Source organism: Oncorhynchus kisutch, linkage group LG17 (assembly GCF_002021735.2).
Source record: "Oncorhynchus kisutch isolate 150728-3 linkage group LG17, Okis_V2, whole genome shotgun sequence".
NCBI lineage: Eukaryota > Metazoa > Chordata > Actinopteri > Salmoniformes > Salmonidae > Oncorhynchus > Oncorhynchus kisutch.
The window spans coordinates 7,933,512-7,955,219 of NC_034190.2; the positions used below are offsets into that span (position 1 = coordinate 7,933,512).

General features: G+C 48.3%; 1 protein-coding gene across 1 annotated transcript in view; it reads right to left on the reverse strand.

The window, feature by feature from the left end:
• The window catches only part of LOC109885529 (gamma-aminobutyric acid type B receptor subunit 1), a 165,722-nt gene that overhangs the window by 115,773 nt on the left and 28,241 nt on the right, over positions 1-21,708 (reverse strand). Inside the window, exons 4-6 of the mRNA XM_031794948.1 lie at positions 15,097-15,341; positions 13,234-13,425; positions 3,597-3,842 (exon numbers count right to left, since the gene is read on the reverse strand). Of these exons, the coding sequence (XP_031650808.1) occupies positions 3,597-3,842; positions 13,234-13,425; positions 15,097-15,341 (683 nt within the window). The remainder of the gene's footprint in view (positions 1-3,596; positions 3,843-13,233; positions 13,426-15,096; positions 15,342-21,708) is intronic.

Here is a 21,708-nt window from a genome sequence, read left to right on the forward strand (position 1 = left end):
TGATTGATTGGTTTCAAACCGTTAATCATATATTTACTGATTCAGATTATAAATGAAGTGGTGCCACACATCTCTGGATTAATTATAAACCTAGATTTACAAAACTTAGATTAGCTTTAATCCTAGGATAATTTAAGCCATGTTGATGCAACCTACCCATGAGAATTTATCAAAATTGGGGTTGTTTTCCAATTCTTTGTGGATCTGTATAATCTGAGGGAAATATGTGTCTCTAATATGGTCATACATTTGGCAGGAGGTTAGGAAGTGCAGCTCAGTTTCCACCTCATTTTGTGGCCAGTGTGCGCATAGCCTGTCTTCTCTTGAGAGCCATGTCTGCCTATGTTTTCTTAATTGTGGCTCAGTCACAGTGGTCAGGTATTCTGCCACTGTGTACTCTCTGTTTAGGGACAAATATTGTTCCAGTTTGCTCTGTTGTTCTGTCAACTCTTTCCGATGTGTCTAGTAAAATGTTTTAATGTAAGTAATTATTATGTTTCGGTTTTCTCATGATTTGGTTGGGTCTAATTGTGTTGCTGTCCTGGGCTCTTTGTGGTCTGTTTGTGTTTGTGAACAGAGCCCCAGGACCAGCTTGCTTAGAGGACTCATTTCTAGATTCATCTCTCTGTAGTTAAAGGCTTTGTTATGGAAGGTTTGGGACTCGTTTCCTTTTAGGTGGTTGTAGAATGTAATTAGATTATAAGACATTGGGTGGTCTAAACTGACATATGGTTTTAAGATGGTCATACTAAGGATCATTTAGCTATTTGATTTTGACCTTTAGGACCCCTTTAGGTAACAAAAAAATAAATATCCAAAATAATTAGATAAATATTCATTCAAATCAAATCAAATGTTATTGGTCACATGGTTAGCAGATGTTATTGGTCACATGGTTAGCAGATGTTATTGGTCACATGGTTAACAGATGTTATTGGTCACATGGTTAGCAGATGTTATTGGTCACATGGTTAGCAGATGTTATTGGTCACATACACATGGTTAGCAGATGTTATTGGTCACATGGTTAGTAGATGTTATTGGTCACATACACACGGTTAGCAGATGTTATTGGTCACATGGTTAGCAGATGTTATTGGTCACATGGTTAACAGATGTTATTGGTCACATGGTTAGCAGATGTTATTGGTCACATGGTTAGCAGATGTTAATGGTCACATACACATGGTTAGCAGATGTTATTGGTCACATGGTTAACAGATGTTATTGGTCACATACACATGGTTAGCAGATGTTATAGGTCACATACACCTGGTTAGCAGATGTTATTGGTCACATACACATTGTTAACAGATGTTATTGGTCACATGGTTAGCAGATGTTATTGGTCACATGGTTAGCAGATGTTATTGGTCACATACACATGGTTAGCAGATGTTATTGGTCACATACACATGGTTAGCAGATGTTATTGGTCACATACACATGGTTAGCAGATGTTATTTGTCACATACACATGGTTAGCAGATGTTATTGTGAGTGTAGCGAAATGCTTGTGCTTCTAGTTCCGACCATGCAGTAATATCTAACAACAACAATGAATAAGAATATGTACATACTATAAATATATGGATGAGCGATGGCCGAGCGGCAAGAGGCAGTAGATGGTATAGAGTACAGTTAAGGGGGTGAGGCCTAAGAGGGTTTTTATAAATAAGCATCAACCAGTAGATCTTGCAGCGGGTATACAGAGATGACCAGTTTACAGAGGAGTGTAGAGTGCAGTGATTTGTCCTATAGTGCGCAACATCTAGCCGCTCGAGAGCACCTTTACCTGACGATCTATAAATTATGTCTCCGTAATCTAGCATGGGTAGGATGGTCATCTGAATCAGGGTTAGTTTGGCAGCTGGGGTGAAAAAGGAGCGATTACGATAGAGGAAATCAAGTCTATATTTAACTTTAACCTGCAGCTTTGATATGTGCTGAGAGAAGGACAGTGCACCGTCTAGCCATACTCCCAAGTACTTATATGAGGTGACTACCTCAAGCTCTAAACCCTCAGAGGTAGTAGTCACACCGGTGGGGAGAGGGGCATTCTTCTTACCAAACCACATCACCTTTGTTTTGGAGGTGTTCAGAACAAGGTTAAGGGCAGAGAAAGCTTGTTGGGAACTAAGAAAGCTTTGTTGTAGAGCGTTTAACACAAAACCCGGGGAGGGGCCAGCTGAGTATAAGACTGTATCAACTGCATATAAATGGATGAGAGAGCTTCCTACTGCCTGAGCTATGTTGTTGATGTAAACTGAGAAGAGCGTGGGGCATAGGATCGAGCCTTGGGGTACACCCTTGGTGACAGGCAGTGGCTGAGACAGCAGATGTTCTGACTTTACACACTGCGTTCTTTGAGAGAGGTAGTTAGCAAACCAGGCCAAAGACCCCTCAGAGACACCAATACTCCTTAGCCGGCCCACAAGAATGGAATGGTCTACCATATCAAAAGCTTTGGCGGTGACATCATTGAGGACCATTAAGGTTGCAATGACACATCCATAGGGCAACAGCTCTAGGGCAACAGTGTCTAGATGGAATTTGTATTTGTGGTTCTGGCAAATTGACCTTTTTTGGAACCCCATTAATTTTGTCTTACTGAGATTTACTGTCAGGGCCCAGGTCGGACAGAATCTGTGCAGAAGATCTAGGTGCTGCTGTAGTCCCTCCTTGATTGGTGACAGAAGCACCAGATCATCAGCAAACAGTAGACATTTGACATCAGATTATAGTAGGGTGAGGCTGGGTGCTACAGACTGTTCTAGAGCCCTCGCCAATTCGTTGATATATATGTTGAAGAGGGTAGGGCTGCATCCCTGTCTCACTCTACAGCCCTGTGGAAAGAAATGTGTGTTTTTTGCCAATTTTTGGCCAATTTCATCTGCACACTACACTGCTTTCTATTACTTTGTATAAGAGGCTCTCATGCCAAACTGAGTCAAAAGCTTTTTTGAAATCAACAAAGCATGCTTTTGCTTTTGGTTTGTTTGGTTGTCAATTAGGGTGTGCAGGGTGAATACATGGTCTGTTGTACGGTAATTTGGTAAAAAGCCAATTTGACACTTGCCCAGTACATTGTTTTCATTGAGGAAATGTACAAGTCTGCTGTTAATGATAATGCAGAGGATTTTACCATTGTTGCTGTTGACGCATATCCCACTGTAGTTATTGGGCTCAAATTTGTCTCCACTTTCGTGGATTGGGGTGATCAGTCCTTGGTTCCAAATATTGGGGAAGATGCCAGAGCTGAGGATGATGTTAAAAAGACAATTGAAATTTGTGATCTGTATATTTTATCATTTCATTTAGGATACCATCAACACCACAGACTTTTTGGGGTTGGAGGGTTTGTATTTTGTCCTGTAGTTCATTCAATGTAATTGGAGAATCCAATGGATTCTGGTAGTCTTTCTCTGTCTCTGTCTCTCTCGCTCTCTTTCTATCCTTCTCTCTTGCTTTCTTTCTCTCTCTCTTTCTCTGTCTCCCTCTCTCCCAGTACAACCACAAGCTTCTCTCCCCCCCTCCCCCTCTCTCCTTCCCTCTTCCCCATGCCTCAATGGTTAGGCTATATATTCCATACTCACCGAAACTCCTTCAAATGAGCTGGTGTTGAGGGCACGGTATATCTCAGCGGTGATATCTCGGTTGTTGTAGTTGAAGTCTTCCAGCCTCCGGCCCTTGGCCTTCAGGGGCCCCACGGTCTTGTTGAGGGCCAGAGCCAGGGCCCACACTGCATCGTAGGCCAGAGGGGCCTCCTGGAACCCCCCTGTCTCCTCTGGGTTCTTACCCCCCAACTTAGACATCAGCTGGTTCAGAAACTCCTGAGACGTCTGGAGGAAGAGAGAGGAGGAGGGCTTAGAACTGTGTAGGTGGGGGGGGGGGGGGGGCACCAGGTTGACATCCTGTTTCACCAGTGGGGTGGGGTGGGGTGTTTGGGGAGGGAGATGTGCACAGCTGGGAGCACCAGGTTGACATCCTGTTTCACCAGTGCGGTGGGTTGGGGTCTGTCTGGGAATAGGCCAGATGTTCTTCTGTTCTCTCTAGGATGTGGGGACACAGGCACCCACTCACCCCCACACACACACACCAACCAGACCCCTCCTGTTTCCATATGTTTCATGTTGCCTCCTGTAATAAAAGATGAGAGGTGGGGTCGGTGTTGTGTTTTTGATAGTTCATCCTGAATGGAGAGAGAGAGAGAGGATATTTTCCCAGAATCCCCCGGGCTGAGTCTAGAAGAGAGGTGGCAGAGGGCTTGACAGGAAGGGTAGCTGGCAGAGGGGTTGACTCTCTCTCTCTCTACACCTCTACCTAATCTGAATGAGACATCTGTCTCTCTCTCAGTGTGCGAGGAGCTAAGGAGAGACATAACAGCTCTGTAAAAGGATATGTGTCCCAAATGGCACCCTATTCCCTATGTAGTGCACTACTTTTGACCAGGACCCATATAGGGAATAGAGTACCATTTGTGATGCACGCTAGAATGAAGTCAGCTATTACTTAGCCTCTGAGGGGAGGCTGTGTGACCTGGCATCAGTAGAGGAGGCTGTGTGACCTGGTATCAGGAGTGGAGGCTGTGTGACCTGGTATCAGGAGGGGAGGCTGTGTGACCTGGTATCAGGAGGGGAGGGGAGGCTGTGTGGCTTGGTATTAGGAGGGGAGGCTGTGTGACCTGGTATCAGGAGGGGAGGCTGTGTGGCCTGGTATCAGGAGGGGAGGCTGTGTGACCTGGCATCAGGAGGGGAGGCTGTGTGACCTGGTATCAGGAGGGGAGGCTGTGTGACCTGGTATCAGGAGGGGAGGCTGTGTGACCTGGTATCAGGAGGGGAGGGGAGGCTGTGTGGCCTGGTATCAGGAGGGGAGGCTGTGTGACCTGGCATCAGGAGGGGAGGCTGTGTGACCTGGTATCAGGAGGGGAGGGGAGGCTGTGTGACCTGGCATCAGGAGAGGAGGCTGTGTGACCTGGTATCAGGAGGGGAGGGGAGGCTGTGTGACCTGGCATCAGGAGAGGAGGCTGTGTGACCTGGTATTAGGAGGGGAGGCTGTGTGACCTGGTATCAGGAGGGGAGGGGAGGCTGTGTGGCCTGGTATCAGGAGGGGAGGCACCCTATGTAGTGCACTACTTTTGACCAGGACCCATATAGGGAATAGAGTACCATTTGTGATGCACGCTAGAATGAAGTCAGCTATTACTTAGCCTCTGAGGGGAGGCTGTGTGACCTGGCATCAGGAGAGGAGGCTGTGTGACCTGGTATCAGGAGGGGAGGCTGTGTGACCTGGTATCAGGAGGGGAGGGGAGGCTGTGTGGCCTGGTATCAGGAGGGGAGGCTGTGTGACCTGGTATCAGGAGGGGAGGCTGTGTGACCTGGTATCAGGAGGGGAGGGGAGGCTGTGTGGCCTGGTATCAGGAGGGGAGGCTGTGTGACCTGGCATCAGGAGGGGAGGCTGTGTGGCCTGGTATCAGGAGGGGAGGGGAGGCTGTGTGACCTGGTATCAGGAGGGGAGGCTGTGTGACCTGGTATCAGGAGGGGAGGCTGTGTGACCTGGTATCAGGAGGGGAGGGGGAGGCTGTGTGGCCTGGTATCAGGAGGGGAGGCTGTGTGACCTGGCATCAGGAGGGGAGGCTGTGTGACCTGGTATCAGGAGGGGAGGGGAGGCTGTGTGACCTGGCATCAGGAGAGGAGGCTGTGTGACCTGGTATCAGGAGGGGAGGGGAGGCTGTGTGACCTGGCATCAGGAGAGGAGGCTGTGTGACCTGGCATCAGGAGAGGAGGCTGTGTGACCTGGCATCAGGAGGGGAGGCTGTGTGACCTGGTATCAGGAGGGGAAGGGAGGGGAGGCTGTGTGACCTGGCATCAGGAGAGGAGGCTGTGTGACCTGGTATCAGGAGGGGAGGGGAGGCTGTGTGACCTGGCATCAGGAGAGGAGGCTGTGTGACCTGGCATCATGAGAGGAGGCTGTGTGACCTGGCATCAGGAGGGAATGCTGTGTGATCTGGCATCAGAAGGGGAGGCTGTGTGGCCTGGTATCAGGAGGGGAAGGGAGGCTGTGTGGCCTGGTATCAGGAGGGGAGGGGAGGCTGTGTGGCCTGGTATCAGGAGGGGGGCTGTGTGATCTGGTATCAGGAGGGGAGGGGAGGCTGTGTGACCTGGTATCAGGAGGGGAGGCTGTGTGACCTGGTATCAGGAGGGGAGGCTGTGTGACCTGGCATCAGGAGGGGAGGCTGTGTGGCCTGGTATCAGGAGGGGAGACTGTGTGACCTGGCATCAGGAGGGGAGGCTGTGTGGCCTGGCATCAGGAGGGGAGGCTGTGTGGCCTGGTATCAGGAGGGGAGGCTGTGTGACCTGGTATCAGGAGGGGAGACTGTGTGACCTGGCATCAGGAGGGGAGGCTGTGTGGCCTGGTATCAGGAGGGGAGGGGAGGCTGTGTGACCTGGTATCAGGAGGGGAGGCTGTGTGACCTGGTATCAGGAGGGGAGGCTGTGTGACCTGGTATCAGGAGGGGAGGCTGTGTGGCCTGGTATCAGGAGGGGAGACTGTGTGACCTGGCATCAGGAGGGGAGGCTGTGTGGCCTGGTATCAGGAGGGGAGGCTGTGTGGCCTGGTATCAGGCGAGGAGGCTGTGTGGCCTGGTATCAGGAGGCGAGGGGAGGCTGTGTGGCCTGGTATCAGGAGGGGAGGCTGTGTGACCTGGTATCAGGAGGGGAAGGGAGGCTGTGTGGCCTGGTATCAGGAGGGGAGGCTGTGTGGCCTGGTATCAGGAGGGGAGGCTGTGTGACCTGGTATCAGGAGGGGAGACTGTGTGGCCTGGTATCAGGAGTTCAGTGTAATTACTCTGGAGAAGAGGAATGTTTACTCCACAGACGGAGAGCAGAGCTTTCAAATACACTGTTAAGAAGAAACTCTTGAGGGCTTTGTGTGTTGAGGGCTTTGTGTGTTGAGGGCTTTGTGTGTTGAGGGCTTTGTGTGTTGAGAGCTTTGTGTGTTGAGGGCTTTGTGTGTTGAGAGCTTTGTGTGTTGAAGGCTTTGTGTGTGTTGAAGGCTTTGTGTGTGTTTAAGGCTTTGTGTGTGTTGAAGGCTTTGTGTGTGTTGAAGGCTTTGTGTGTGTTGAAGGCTTTGTGTGTGTTGAAGGCTTTGTGTGTGTTGAAGGCTTTGTGTGTGTTTAAGGCTTTGTGTGTGTTGAAGGCTTTGTGTGTGTTGAAGGCTTTGTGTGTGTTGAAGGCTTTGTGTGTGTTGAAGGCTTTGTGTGTGTTGAAGGCTTTGTGTGTGTTGAAGGCTTTGTGTGTGTTGAAGGCTTTGTGTGTGTTGAAGGCTTTGTGTGTGTTGAAGGCTTTGCGTGTGTTGAAGGCTTTGTGTGTGTTTAAGGCTTTGTGTGTGTTGAAGGCTTTGTGTGTGTTGAAGGCTTTGTGTGTGTTGAAGGCTTTGTGTGTGTTGAAGGCTTTGTGTGTGTTGAAGGCTTTGTGTGTTGAAGGCTTTGTGTGTTGAGGGATTTGTGTGTATGTATGTTCAGATCCCTTATCCAACACACACACACACACGTCACCTTAGTATGTCGAACTGCCTTGAACAAACATTTAATTTAGACTGTAGTGTTTTGAGGTCATGTTTGACAGACATGCCTTCCACTCCCTCCCCTACCTGCATCAAGCAGCCGGATCTGTGAAAGCCGCGGCCCTGGAGAACCATCGCCACGACAACGGCAGCCTCGTCAACAAACGGGGCTTTGATCAATAAGAGACGACTCTCCAGGCTGCTTACCGACTGGACCCCTAATCCTCTACATAGTGCACTACTTTAGACCAGGGCCCATATGGCATAGTGCACTACTTTAGACCAGGCCCATAGGGCATAGTGCACTACTTTAGACCAGGGCCCATATGGCATAGTGCACTACTTTAGACCAGGGCCCATAGGGCATAGTGCACTACTTTTGACCAGGGCCCATATGGCATAGTGCACTACTTTAGACCAGGGCCCATAGGACATAGTGCACTACTTTAGACCAGGGCCCATAGGACATAGTGCACTACTTTTGACCAGAGCCCATAGGGCATAGTGCACTACTTTAGACCAGGGCCAATAGGGCATAGTGCACTACTGTTGACCAGGGCCCATAGGGCATAGTGCACTACTGTTGACCAGAGCCCATAGGGCATAGTGCACTACTTTTGACCAGGTCCCATAGGGTATAGTGCACTACTTTTGACCAGGTCCCATAGAGCATAGTGCACGACTTTAGACCAGAGCCCATAGGTAAAAGGGTGACATTTGGGACACATCCCACTACTGTCTCTCTCCCTCTCTGCCTCTTCAGCCCCTCCAGACAGCGCTGCCCCAGTTTAGCGTGAACGATGAACAATGAACATTAACACAAAGTGTATTATTTCTTCAGTATTTACATTTTCTCCTCTCCTCTCTTAATTCAGAGCCGGCGATTCAAAAGAGAGAGAAACGGTTTGCTGCGCTCGAAAAACGCTTCTCTTCGAGAACAAAGCTTTTCTTCTACGAGGTAAATCTTCAAAGTAAGATGGATAATAGTACATTTGAAGAGCTTCCTGAAGCTCGTCTCCTCTCCAGACAGTATGAATTAAAGAGGGTCGTTACACTAGTGAGGGACAGGCTTCCTTATTAGATGTGGTAACATTAGCTAGCACAGGATTTAAGATAACTAACTGATCTATTTTTGTTGCGATCTTTGCTAGCTAATGGCAACGCTACCGTCTGTCTAAAGTAAACCTGACGACATTGTCATGACGACGAAGAAGTTGTTTCCTACTAATTAGTTGCCTACTTTATCAATGTCATCGTATTTCCAAGACACTGTAGTGTAATTTGGGCAAGATCATCATTAACAGCTGAATGAACGTTCTACCCTATTCCCTATATAGTGCACTACTTTAGACCAGAGCCCTATGGAACCCTATTCCCTATATAGTGCACTACTTTAGACCAGAGCCCTATGGAACCCTATTCCCTATATAGTGCACTACTTTAGACCAGAGCCCTATGGAACCCTATTCCCTATATAGTACACTACTATAGACCAGAGCCCTATGGAACCCTATTCCCTATATAGTACACTACTTTAGACCAAAGCCCTATTCCCTATATAGTGCACTACTTTAGACCAGAGCCCTATTCCCTATATAGTACACTACTATAGACCAGAGCCCTATTCCCTATATAGTACACTACTATAGACCAGAACCCTATTCCCTATATAGTGCACTACTATAGACCAGAGCCCTATTCCCTATATAGTACACTACTATAGACCAGAGCCCTATTCCCTATATAGTGCACTACTATAGACCAGAGCCCTATGGAACCCTATTCCCTATATGGTACACTACTTTAGACCAGAGCCCTATTCCCTATATAGTGCACTACTATAGACCAGAGCCCTATGGAACCCTATTCCCTATATAGTACACTACTTTAGACCAGAGCCCTATTCCCTATATAGTGCACTACTTTAGACCAGAGCCCTATGGAAACCTATTCCCTATATAGTACACTACTTTAGACCAGAGCCCTATTCCCTATATAGTGCACTACTATAGACCAGAGCCCTATTCCCTATATAGTGCACTACTATAGACCAGAGCCCTATGGAACCCTATTCCCTATATAGTACACTACTTTAGACCAGAGCCCTATTCCCTATATAGTGCACTACTATAGACCAGAGCCCTATGGAACCCTATTCCCTATATAGTACACTACTTTAGACCAGAGCCCTATTCCCTATATAGTGCACTACTTTAGACCAGAGCCCTATGGAACCCTATTCCCTATATAGTACACTACTTTAGACCAGAGCCCTATTCCCTATATAATACACTACTTTAGACCAGAGCCCAATTGAACCCTATTCCCTATATAGTGCACTACTTTAGACCAGAGCCCAATTGAACCCTATTCCCTATATAGTGCACTACTTTAGACCAGAGCCCAATTGAACCCTATTCCCTATATAGTACACTACTTTAGATCAGGGCCCTATTCCCTATATAGTGCACTACTTTAGACCAGAGCCCTATTCCCTATATAGTACACTACTATAGACCAGAGCCCTATGGAACCCTATTCCCTATATAGTACACTACTTTAGACCAAAGCCCTATTCCCTATATAGTGCACTACTTTAGACCAGAGCCCTATTCCCTATATAGTACACTACTATAGACCAGAGCCCTATTCCCTATATAGTACACTACTATAGACCAGAACCCTATTCCCTATATAGTGCACTACTATAGACCAGAGCCCTATTCCCTATATAGTACACTACTATAGACCAGAGCCCTATTCCCTATATAGTGCACTACTATAGACCAGAGCCCTATGGAACCCTATTCCCTATATGGTACACTACTTTAGACCAGAGCCCTATTCCCTATATAGTGCACTACTATAGACCAGAGCCCTATGGAACCCTATTCCCTATATAGTACACTACTTTAGACCAGAGCCCTATTCCCTATATAGTGCACTACTTTAGACCAGAGCCCTATGGAAACCTATTCCCTATATAGTACACTACTTTAGACCAGAGCCCTATTCCCTATATAGTGCACTACTATAGACCAGAGCCCTATTCCCTATATAGTGCACTACTATAGACCAGAGCCCTATGGAACCCTATTCCCTATATAGTACACTACTTTAGACCAGAGCCCTATTCCCTATATAGTGCACTACTATAGACCAGAGCCCTATGGAACCCTATTCCCTATATAGTACACTACTTTAGACCAGAGCCCTATTCCCTATATAGTGCACTACTTTAGACCAGAGCCCTATGGAACCCTATTCCCTATATAGTACACTACTTTAGACCAGAGCCCTATTCCCTATATAATACACTACTTTAGACCAGAGCCCAATTGAACCCTATTCCCTATATAGTGCACTACTTTAGACCAGAGCCCAATTGAACCCTATTCCCTATATAGTGCACTACTTTAGACCAGAGCCCAATTGAACCCTATTCCCTATATAGTACACTACTTTAGATCAGGGCCCTATTCCCTATATAGTGCACTACTTTAGACCAGAGCCCTATTCCCTATATAGTGCACTACTTTAGACCAGGACCCTATTCCCTATATAGTACACTACTTTAGATCAGGGCCCTATTCCCTATATAGTGCACTACTTTAGATCAGGGCCCTATTCCCTATATTGTGCACTACATTAGACCAGAGCCCTATTCCCTACATAGTGCACTACTTTAGACCAGGACCCTATTCCCTATATAGTGCACTCCTTTAGACCAGAGCCCTATTGAACCCTATTCCCTATATAGTGCACTACTTTAGACCAGAGCCCTATTCCCTATATAGTGCACTACTTTAGACCAGGGCCCTATTCCCTGTATAGTGCACCACTTTAGACCGGAGCCCTATTCCCTATAAAGTGCACTACTTTAGACCAGGGCACTATTCCCTATATAGTACACTACTTTAGACCAGAGCCCTATTCCCTATATAGTGCACTACTTTAGACCAGGACCCTATTCCCTATATAGTACACTACTTTAGATCAGGGCCCTATTCCCTATATAGTGCACTACTTTAGATCAGGGCCCTATTCCCTATATTGTGCACTACATTAGACCAGAGCCCTATTCCCTACATAGTGCACTACTTTAGACCAGGACCCTATTCCCTATATAGTGCACTCCTTTAGACCAGAGCCCTATTGAACCCTATTCCCTATATAGTGCACTACTTTAGACCAGAGCCCTATTCCCTATATAGTGCACTACTTTAGACCAGGGCCCTATTCCCTGTATAGTGCACCACTTTAGACCGGAGCCCTATTCCCTATAAAGTGCACTACTTTAGACCAGGGCACTATTCCCTATATAGTACACTACTTTAGACCAGAGCCCTATTCCCTATATAGTGCACTACTTTAGACCAGGACCCTATTCCCTATATAGTACACTACTTTAGATCAGGGCCCTATTCCCTATATAGTGCACTACTTTAGATCAGGGCCCTATTCCCTATATTGTGCACTACATTAGACCAGAGCCCTATTCCCTACATAGTGCACTACTTTAGACCAGGACCCTATTCCCTATATAGTGCACTCCTTTAGACCAGAGCCCTATTGAACCCTATTCCCTATATAGTGCACTACTTTAGACCAGAGCCCTATTCCCTATATAGTGCACTACTTTAGACCAGTGCCCTATTCCCTGTATAGTGCACTACTTTAGACCGGAGCCCTATTCCCTATAAAGTGCACTACTTTAGACCAGGGCACTATTCCCTATATAGTACACTACTTTAGACCAGAGCCCTATTCCCTATATAGTGCACTACTTTAGACCAGAGCCCTATTCCCTATATATTGCACTACTTTAGACCAGGGGCCTATTCCCTATATAGTGCACTACTTTAGACCAGAGCCCTATTCCCTATATAGTGCACTACTTTAGACCAGAGCCCTATTCCCTATATAGTGCACTACTTTAGACCAGAGCCCTATTCCCTATATAGTGCACTACTTTAGACCAGAGCCCTATTCCCTATATAGTACACTACTTTAGACCAGGGCCCTATTCCCTATGTAGTGCACTACTTTAGACCAGAGCCCTATTCCCTATATAGTACACTACTTTAGACCAGAGCCCTATTCCCTATATAGTGCACTACTTTAGACCAGAGCCCTATTCCCTATATAGTGCACTACTTTAGACCAGAGCCCTATTCCCTATGTAGTGCACTACTTTAGACCAGAGCCCTATTCCCTATATAGGGCACTACTTTAGACCAGAGACCTATTCCCTATATAGTGCACTACTTTAGACCAGGGGCCTATTCCCTATATAGTGCACTACTTTAGACCAGAGCCCTATTCCCTATATAGTGCACTACTTTAGACCAGAGCCCTATTCCCTATATAGTGCATTACTTTAGACCAGGGCCCTATTCCCTATATAGTACACTACTTTAGACCAGGGCCCTATTCAGGAGTGCACTATGTAGGTAATAGGGCCCTGGTCTAAAGGAGTGCACTATGTAGGGAATAAGGCCCTGGTTAAAGGAGTGCACTATGTAGGGAATAGGGCCCTGGTCTAAAGGAGTGTACTATGTAGGGAATAGGGCCCTTGTCTAAAGGAGTGTACTATGTAGGGAATAGGGTGCCATTTTAGGATTCAGGCACATAGCAATATTGCTCTCTCTACACGAGTGCACTCCTCACCAGATTGGAGGCCCCTCGGACGGTCTCTGGGTTTAGCATGACGATCTCCGTGGTAACGTGGCCCTCCACAGCCTCCGTCATCTGCTCCACGGTGCAGTTGATTGACGGGTCTTTGATCTTGAACCAGTTGTCTGCGTACCAACCAATCAGGAACCAGACATACTTCTTCCCATAGAGCTTCTCCTTGTACACCTGTAGGATAGAGGGGAGAGACAGGAAAGAGAGGAGAGAGAGGGGTGGGGGGAAAGGAGTGCGAGAGAAAGAGAGAGAAAGAGGGAGGGAGAGAGAGAGGGGGGAGAGTATGAGAGAGAGGGGGAGGGAGGGAGAGAGGGAGAGAGTGGGAGGGAGGAAGAGAGAGAGGGGGAGAGGGAGAAAGAGAGAGGGGGAAAGAGATGGGGAGGGTGGGAGAGAGAGAGAGAGGTGGGGGAGTAGAGAGAGGGAGGGGGAGAGAGGGGGGGAGAGAGGGGGGAGGAAGGGAGGGAGAGAGAGAGGGGGGGAGGGAGGGAGAGAGAGAGGAGGAGGGAGAGAGAGAGAGAGAGAGAGAGAGAGAGGGGGAGAGGGAGAGAGCGGGGGGGAGGGAGGGAGAGAGAGGGAGATAAGGGGGAGGGGGGAGGGAGAGAGGGGGATTGAGAGAGGGGGAGGGAGGGAGGAAAGTAGAGAGAGAGAGGGGGGGAGGGATGGATGGATGGATAGAGAAAGAGGGGGGGGAGGGAGGGAGAGACAGGGAGGGGGAGGGAGAGGGGATAGTGAAAGAGAGAGAGGGGGAGAGAGAGAGACAGGGGGAGGGAAAGAATAGAGAGAGAGAGGGGTGAGGGAGAGAGGAGAGAGAGAGGGGAGAGGGGGAGAAAGAGAGGGGGAGGGAAAAGAATAGAGAGAGAGAGAGAGAGAGAGAGAGAGGAGAGGGGGGGGGGGGAGAGAGAGGGGGGGAGAGTAGAGAGAGGGGGAGGGAGAGAGAGAGGGGGGGAGGGAAAGAATAGAGAGAGAGAGGGGTGAGGGAGAGAGAGAGAGAGAGGAGAGGGGAGAGGGGGAGAAAGAGAGGGGAGGGAAAGAATAGAGAGAGAGAGAGGGGGGGGGGGGAGGAGAGAGAGGGGGGAGAGGGGGGGAGAGGGGGGAGGGAAAGAATAGAGCAAGAGAGGTGGGGTAGAGAGAGGGGGGGAAGAATAGAGAGAGTGGAGGGGAGTAGAGAGAGGGGGAGAGAGAGAGGGGGAGGAGGGAAAGAATAGAGAGAGAGAGAGGGGGGGGAGTAGAGAGAGGGGGGGAGAGAGGGGGGAGGGAAAGAATAGAGCAAGAGAGAGGGGGGTAGAGAGAGGGGGAAGAATAGAGAGAGGGGGGGAGTAGAGAGAGGGGAGAGAGAGAGGGGGAGGGAAAGAATAGAGAGAGAGAGAGGGGGGGGAGGAGAGAGAGGGGGGAGGGAAAGAATAGAGCAAGAGAGGGGGGTAGAGAGAGGGGGGGAAGAATAGAGAGAGTGGAGGGGAGTAGAGAGAGGGGGAGAGAGAGAGGGGAGGAGGGAAAGAATAGAGAGAGAGAGAGAGAGGGGGGGAGTAGAGAGAGGGGGGTAGAGAGAGGGGGAAGAATAGAGAGAGGGGGAGAGAGAGAGCGGGAGGGAAAGAATAGAGAGAGAGAGAGGGGTGAGTGAAAGGAGAGGTAAAGGAGGAGTAGTCAGGTGTGTCAGAGAGAATATATCAGGATGAAGAGATAAGAAAAAGCGGCAGAGAAAAAAATCATGAAATTCTTGATAGAACGACGCGAACGTTGAGCACTACTTTTCCAAGAAACACAGAAAAGGATACCTTACGTCAACAGACATTTTAAGATACTGTATCAATCCACAGAGTTAGGTAATCAATTTGTAAGCGTCTGTACCTCACAGAAAACTTTTCTGGCTTCCGTCTCGTAGAAGAGCCCCACGATGATTCTGGCATCTTGCCGCTGGGGATTCAGAAAGGGAAGTGTTACACAGAGTCGCACAGGAGATGGGAAAACACAACACACACACACACAACAGAGCACACACACACACACAACAGAGCACACACACACACACACACACAACAGAGCACACACACACAGTAAACAGAAGGGAACAACAACTCGAATGGGGATGGAGTCTCAGTGTGAACAGAACAGAGCTGCTGCAGTGAACCATCACACACACTGCTGGGGAGACCACACACACACTGCTGGGGAGACCATCACACACACTGCTGGGGAGACCACACACACACTGCTGGGGAGACCATCACCACACACTGCTGGGGAGACCACACACACACTGCTGGGGAGACCACACACACACTGCTGGGGAGACCACACACACACACAGCTGGGGGAGACCATCACACACACTGCTGGGGAGACCACACCACACCACTGCTGGGGAGACCATCACACACACTGCTGGGGAGACCATCACCACACACTGCTGGGGAGACCATCACACACACTGCTGGGGAGACCCACACACACTGCTGGGGAGACCACACACACACTGCTGGGGAGACCACACACACACCACTGCTGGGGAGACCACACACACCACTGCTGGGGAGACCACACACACACACTGCTGGGGAGACCACACACACACTGCTGGGGAGACCACACCACACACTGCTGGGGAGACCACACACCCACACAGCTGGGGAGACCACACACACACTGCTGGGGAGACCATCACACCACACTGCTGGGAGACCACACCACACACTGCTGGGGAGACCACACACACACTGCTGGGGAGACCACACACACACACACACACACACACACCACACACACACTGCTGGGGAGACCACACACACTGCTGGGGAGACCATCACACACACTGCTGGGGAGACCATCACACACACTGCTGGGAGACACACACACACTGCCTGGGGAGACCACACACACACTGCTGGGGAGACCACACACACACACTGCTGGGGAGACCACACACACACACTGCTGGGGAGACCACACACACACTGCTGGGGAGACCACACACACACACTGCTGGGGAGACCACACACAACACTGCTGGGGGAGACCACACACACACTGCTGGGGAGACCACACACACACACTGCTGGGGAGACCCCACACACCACTGCTGGGGGAGACCATCACACACACTGCTGGGGAGACCACACACACACTGCTGGGGAGACCACACACACTGCTGGGGAGACCACACACACACACACACACACACACACACACACACACACACACACACACACCACACACACACACACACACACACACACTGCTGGGGAGACCACACACACTGCTGGGGAGACCATCACACACCACTGCTGGGGAGACCATCACACACACTGCTGGGGAGACACACACACACTGCTGGGGAGACCACACACACCACTGCTGGGGAGACCACACACATACACTGCTGGGGAGACCACACACACACTGCTGGGGAGACCACACACACACACTGCTGGGGAGACCACACACACACTGCTGGGGAGACCATCACACACACTGCTGGGAGACCACACACACACTGCTGGGGAGACCACACACACACTGCTGGGGGAGACCACACACACACACACACACACACACACACACACTGCTGGGGAGACCACACACACTGCTGGGAGACCACACACACACTGCTGGGGAGACCACACAACACACTGCTGGGAGACCACACACCCACACTGCTGGGGAGACCACACACCCACACTGCTGGGGGAGACCACACACACACACTGCTGGGGAGACCACACACACACTGCTGGGGAGACCACACACACACACTGCTGGGGGAGACCACACACACCACTGCTGGGGAGACCACACACACACTGCTGGGGAGACCACACACACACTGCTGGGAGACCACACACACACTGCTGGGAGACCACACACACACTGCTGGGGAGACCACACACACTGCTGGGGAGACCACACACACACTGCTGGGGAGACCACACACACACTGCTGGGGAGACCACACACACACTGCTGGGAGACCACACACACACACTGGCTGGGGAGACCACACACACACTGCTGGGGAGACCACACACACACTGCTGGGGGAGACCACACACACACTGCTGGGGAGACCACACACACACTGCTGGGGAGACCACACAACATACTGCTGGGAGCACCACACACATACTGCTGGGGAGACCACACACCACTGCTGGGAGACCAACCCACACATAGAGACTCAGCCCTTATATCAGCCTTTTAGTGCTAAATTGGTATCGGCCGATAACCGACAACTGATATCGAATAGATGGAAAAAGGAAATGTAATGGGACATAGTTATGGGACATAGTTATGGGACATAGTTATGGACATAGTTATGGGACATAGTTATTGGACATAGTTATGGGACATAGTTATGGGACATAGTTATTGGACATAGTTATTGGACATAGTTATGGGACATAGTTATGGGACATAGTTATGGACATAGTTATGGGACATAGTTATGGGTCATAGTTATTGGACATAGTTATTGGACATAGTTATTGGACATAGTTATTGGACATAGTTATGGGACATAGTTATGGACATAGTTATTGGACATAGTTATTGGACATAGTTATTGGACATAGTTATGTGACATAGTTATGGGACATAGTTATGGGACATAGTTATTGGACATAGTTATGTGACATAGTTATTGGACATAGTTATGGACATAGTTATTGGACATAGTTATGTGACATAGTTATTGGACATAGTTATTGGACATAGTTATGGGACATAGTTATGGGACATAGTTATTGGACATAGCTATGGGACATAGTTATGGGACATAGTTATGGGACATAGTTATGGGACATAGTTATTGGACATAGCTATGGGACATAGTTATGGGACATAGTTATGGGACATAGTTATGGGACATAGTTATTGGACATAGTTATGGGACATAGTTATGGGACATAGTTATGGGACATAGTTATGGGACATAGTTATTGGACATAGTTATGGTCACAACTGCTCTTTTGGATGGAAATTTATGAGAATTATTTCTACAGCAAATCGGCAGATATATCGGTAGTTTTGTCCCCCAAAAAAATCTGCATCGGCATCGGACCCACATACAAACACACATTAGCGCCACAGACACACACACACACACACACACACACAAGACCGTATCCCAGAGATAGGACGTGGTCATCACCTTCTCATCTGTGTCTGCAGGTTGAGCTGGCAGTGGACTTGGTGATAAACCCTAAGACCGTATCCCAGAGATAGGACGTGGTCATCACCTTCTCATCTGTGTCTGCATGTTGAGCTGGCTGTGGACTTGGTGATAAACCCTAAAGACCGTATCCCAGAGATAGGACGTGGTCATCACCTTCTCATCTGTGTCTGCAGGTTGAGCTGGCAGTGGACTTGGTGATAAACCCTAAAGACCGTATCCCAGAGATGGGACGTGGTCATCACCTTCTCATCTGTGTCTGCAGGTTGAGCTGGCAGTGGACTTGGTGATAAACACTAAAGACCGTATCCCAGAGATAGGACGTGGTCATCACCTTCTCATCTGTGTCTGCAGGTTGAGCTGGCTGTGGACTGGTGATAAACCCTAAAGACCGTATCCCAGAGATAGGACGTGGTCATCACCTTCTCATCTGTGTCTGCAGGTTGAGCTGGCAGTGGACTTGGTGATAAACACTAAAGACCGTATCCAGAGATAGGACGTGGTCATCACCTTCTCATCTGTGTCTGCAGGTTGAGCTGGCAGTGGACTTGGTGATAAACACTAAAGACCCGTATCCCAGAGATAGGACGTGGTCATCACCTTCTCATCTGTGTCTGCAGGTTGAGCTGGCAGTGGACTTGGTGATAAACACTAAAGACCGTATCCCAGAGATAGGACGTGGTCATCACCTTCTTCATCTGTGTCTGCAGGTTGAGCTGGCAGTGGACTTGGTGATAAACCCTAAAGACCGTATCCCAGAGATAGGACGTGGTCATCACCTTCTCATCTGTGTCTGCAGGTTGAGCTGGCAGTGGACTTGGTGATAAACCCTAAAGACCGTATCCCAGAGATAGGACGTGGTCATCACCTTCTCATCTGTGTCTGCAGGTTGAGCTGGCAGTGGACTTGGTGATAAACCCTAAAGACCGTATCCCAGAGATAGGACGTGGTGGGTGTAACCAAGATAGAGACAGTAATGTTTACCCTTCATTTTTATTATTTATTTCACTTCTGTATATTAACTACCTCACTTGCTTTGGCAATGTTAACATATGTTTCCCGTGCCAATAAAGCCCCTTGGATTGAAATGGAATTGAATTGACAGCCTGGAGGGGTAGAACGTAATCTCAACACCATCCTGGCATCTGGGAGACTGAGCCGGAGTGGGGTCAAAACAGCACTGGGAGCAGATAACCACAGGATGAACTCAGGATGCCTTGTGGTACCCCCCCCCCCCTCCCCCCTCCCCTAGTCAGCATGGGAGGGGTGGAACCAGCCATGACTACGCATTTTTTTTTGCGTAAGCTATATAAGAAACAGCATTTTCTGTAAAGGTTAGGCTGCTGTTCGGCTCAAAGGTCAAGAGTGTTGGGTTGACCAGCTTCATTATTGCTATAATTAGTCGATATTAAATAAAGATGATTGTTTGAAGAAATGACCAAATCTCTCTCAGTATGAATTTCCACCACACATCTCCTCACAATACACAAAACGCAACGCATTGCGCACAGCACAACTCATCTTCCCCTCTGGTGTGATAAATTCATGTTGTTACCATGGTTCCTCCAGTGATGGCCGATTAATATCACACATAAACCTAAGCTTGTTACCATGGTTCCTAGGCTTGTTACCATGTTTCCTAGGCTTGTTACCATGGTTCCTAGGCTTGTCACCATGGTTCTTAGGCTTGTTACCATAGTTCCTAGGCATGTTACCATTGTTCCTAGGCTTGTTACCTTGGTTCTAGGCTTGTTACCATGTTTCCTAGGCATGTTACATGGTTCCTAGGCTTGTTACCATGGTTCCTAGGCTTGTTGCCACAGTTCCTAGGCCGGCACGACCGGAGAAGTTACGTTGAAGTAGGCGCCAGTCAGGAAAAAAGCCAAGCTGACACCGTAATATTAGAAACTGTAGACTACAGTCAGGACAGTGAAAATTATTCTTTAATTAACAGGGGAGTCATTTAGATATGGGTCTGCTTCTAAGTTATGACTATTTGTTAGTCAACTTGTCTATAATGAGACGCATGCAGCTTCTCTTCTGTCATCATGATAAATAAACCGTTGCTCAACGAGAATAATGTCATAAATCGATATAATGAATGCTTCACTCTAGTTGACATCGGTAAAGATTTCTCTGTCATCTGCTTCTTTTGCGGAGCAAAGATGTTTACGGACCAGGGAGAAAAATGCAACAACAAAAAAAAGCCACAGAAAACAACAGGAATATTTTTTTGGTGCCAAATGACGGTTGTGAGGAAATAACAAGCTGTGAAAAGGAACCAACATGTTTCTGATAAGATTTCAGTTTGGCTTGGAAGCATATTTTATGGTGGTTGAAATTACTATCAGCTTTTGATGATGCTGATGAAGATAGCACCTCTACAGAATGCATGCGTCATTCTCACTAGATCTAATGTAGCCTACATTTAGTGTATCATTTTACTGATCTGTTTTATTCTGCAGGAGTTAATACCATGACTACATGAGAGGTTATAGACCTACAGTCAATGACCCAGATTCTTCCATTTTCCATTCACCCCATCTAAACAGACGGCTACCGTTCCTTTGACGTGCCGTAGGCTTGTGAAGGATCGAATTTGTATAGCGCAGGTCTATAGTGAAGGTCGATGGCGAAGGTCGCTAGTGAAGGTCAATAGTGAAGGTCGGTAGTGAAGGTCAATGGTGAAGATCGGTAGTGAAGGTCGACGGTGAAGATTGACAGTGAAGGTCGGTTGTGAAGGTGATAGTGGAGGTCGAGGGTCAGTGAAGTGACGATAGTGGAAGGTCGGTGTTAGAAGATTGATAGTGAAAATATGAACTTTTATAGCACATGTCGATAGTGAAAGGTCGATAGTGGAAGGTTCGGCAGGGGAAGGTTGGTAGTGAAAGGTGGCAGTGAAGGTCGATAGTGAAAGGTCGATGATGTGAAAGTCCGGTATGTGAAGGTCGATAGGGAAGGTCAAGGTAGTGAAATTCGATAGTATGGCTGCTATCATCCTACTTTACCACTTCAACAAATCTTTTACATACATTACTTTTCTGTCCCTCCATTCTCTTTTATTTTCAACTCTCCATTTCAACTCTCCATTTCAACTCTCCATTTCACAGTCTATGTTTTCACTTTATTCAACCCGCCCCTTCATCCACGCAATATTTAGTGACCCTAAACCGTGGACTTATCCGCAGATATAACCGCAGAGACTGCGGGATATGAGTCATGCATCGCTAGCAATGTGTGAGAGTCTCTCTGGGGTTTGTTCACCAAGCTCAGACGTGACTGATTTCATGTGTTCA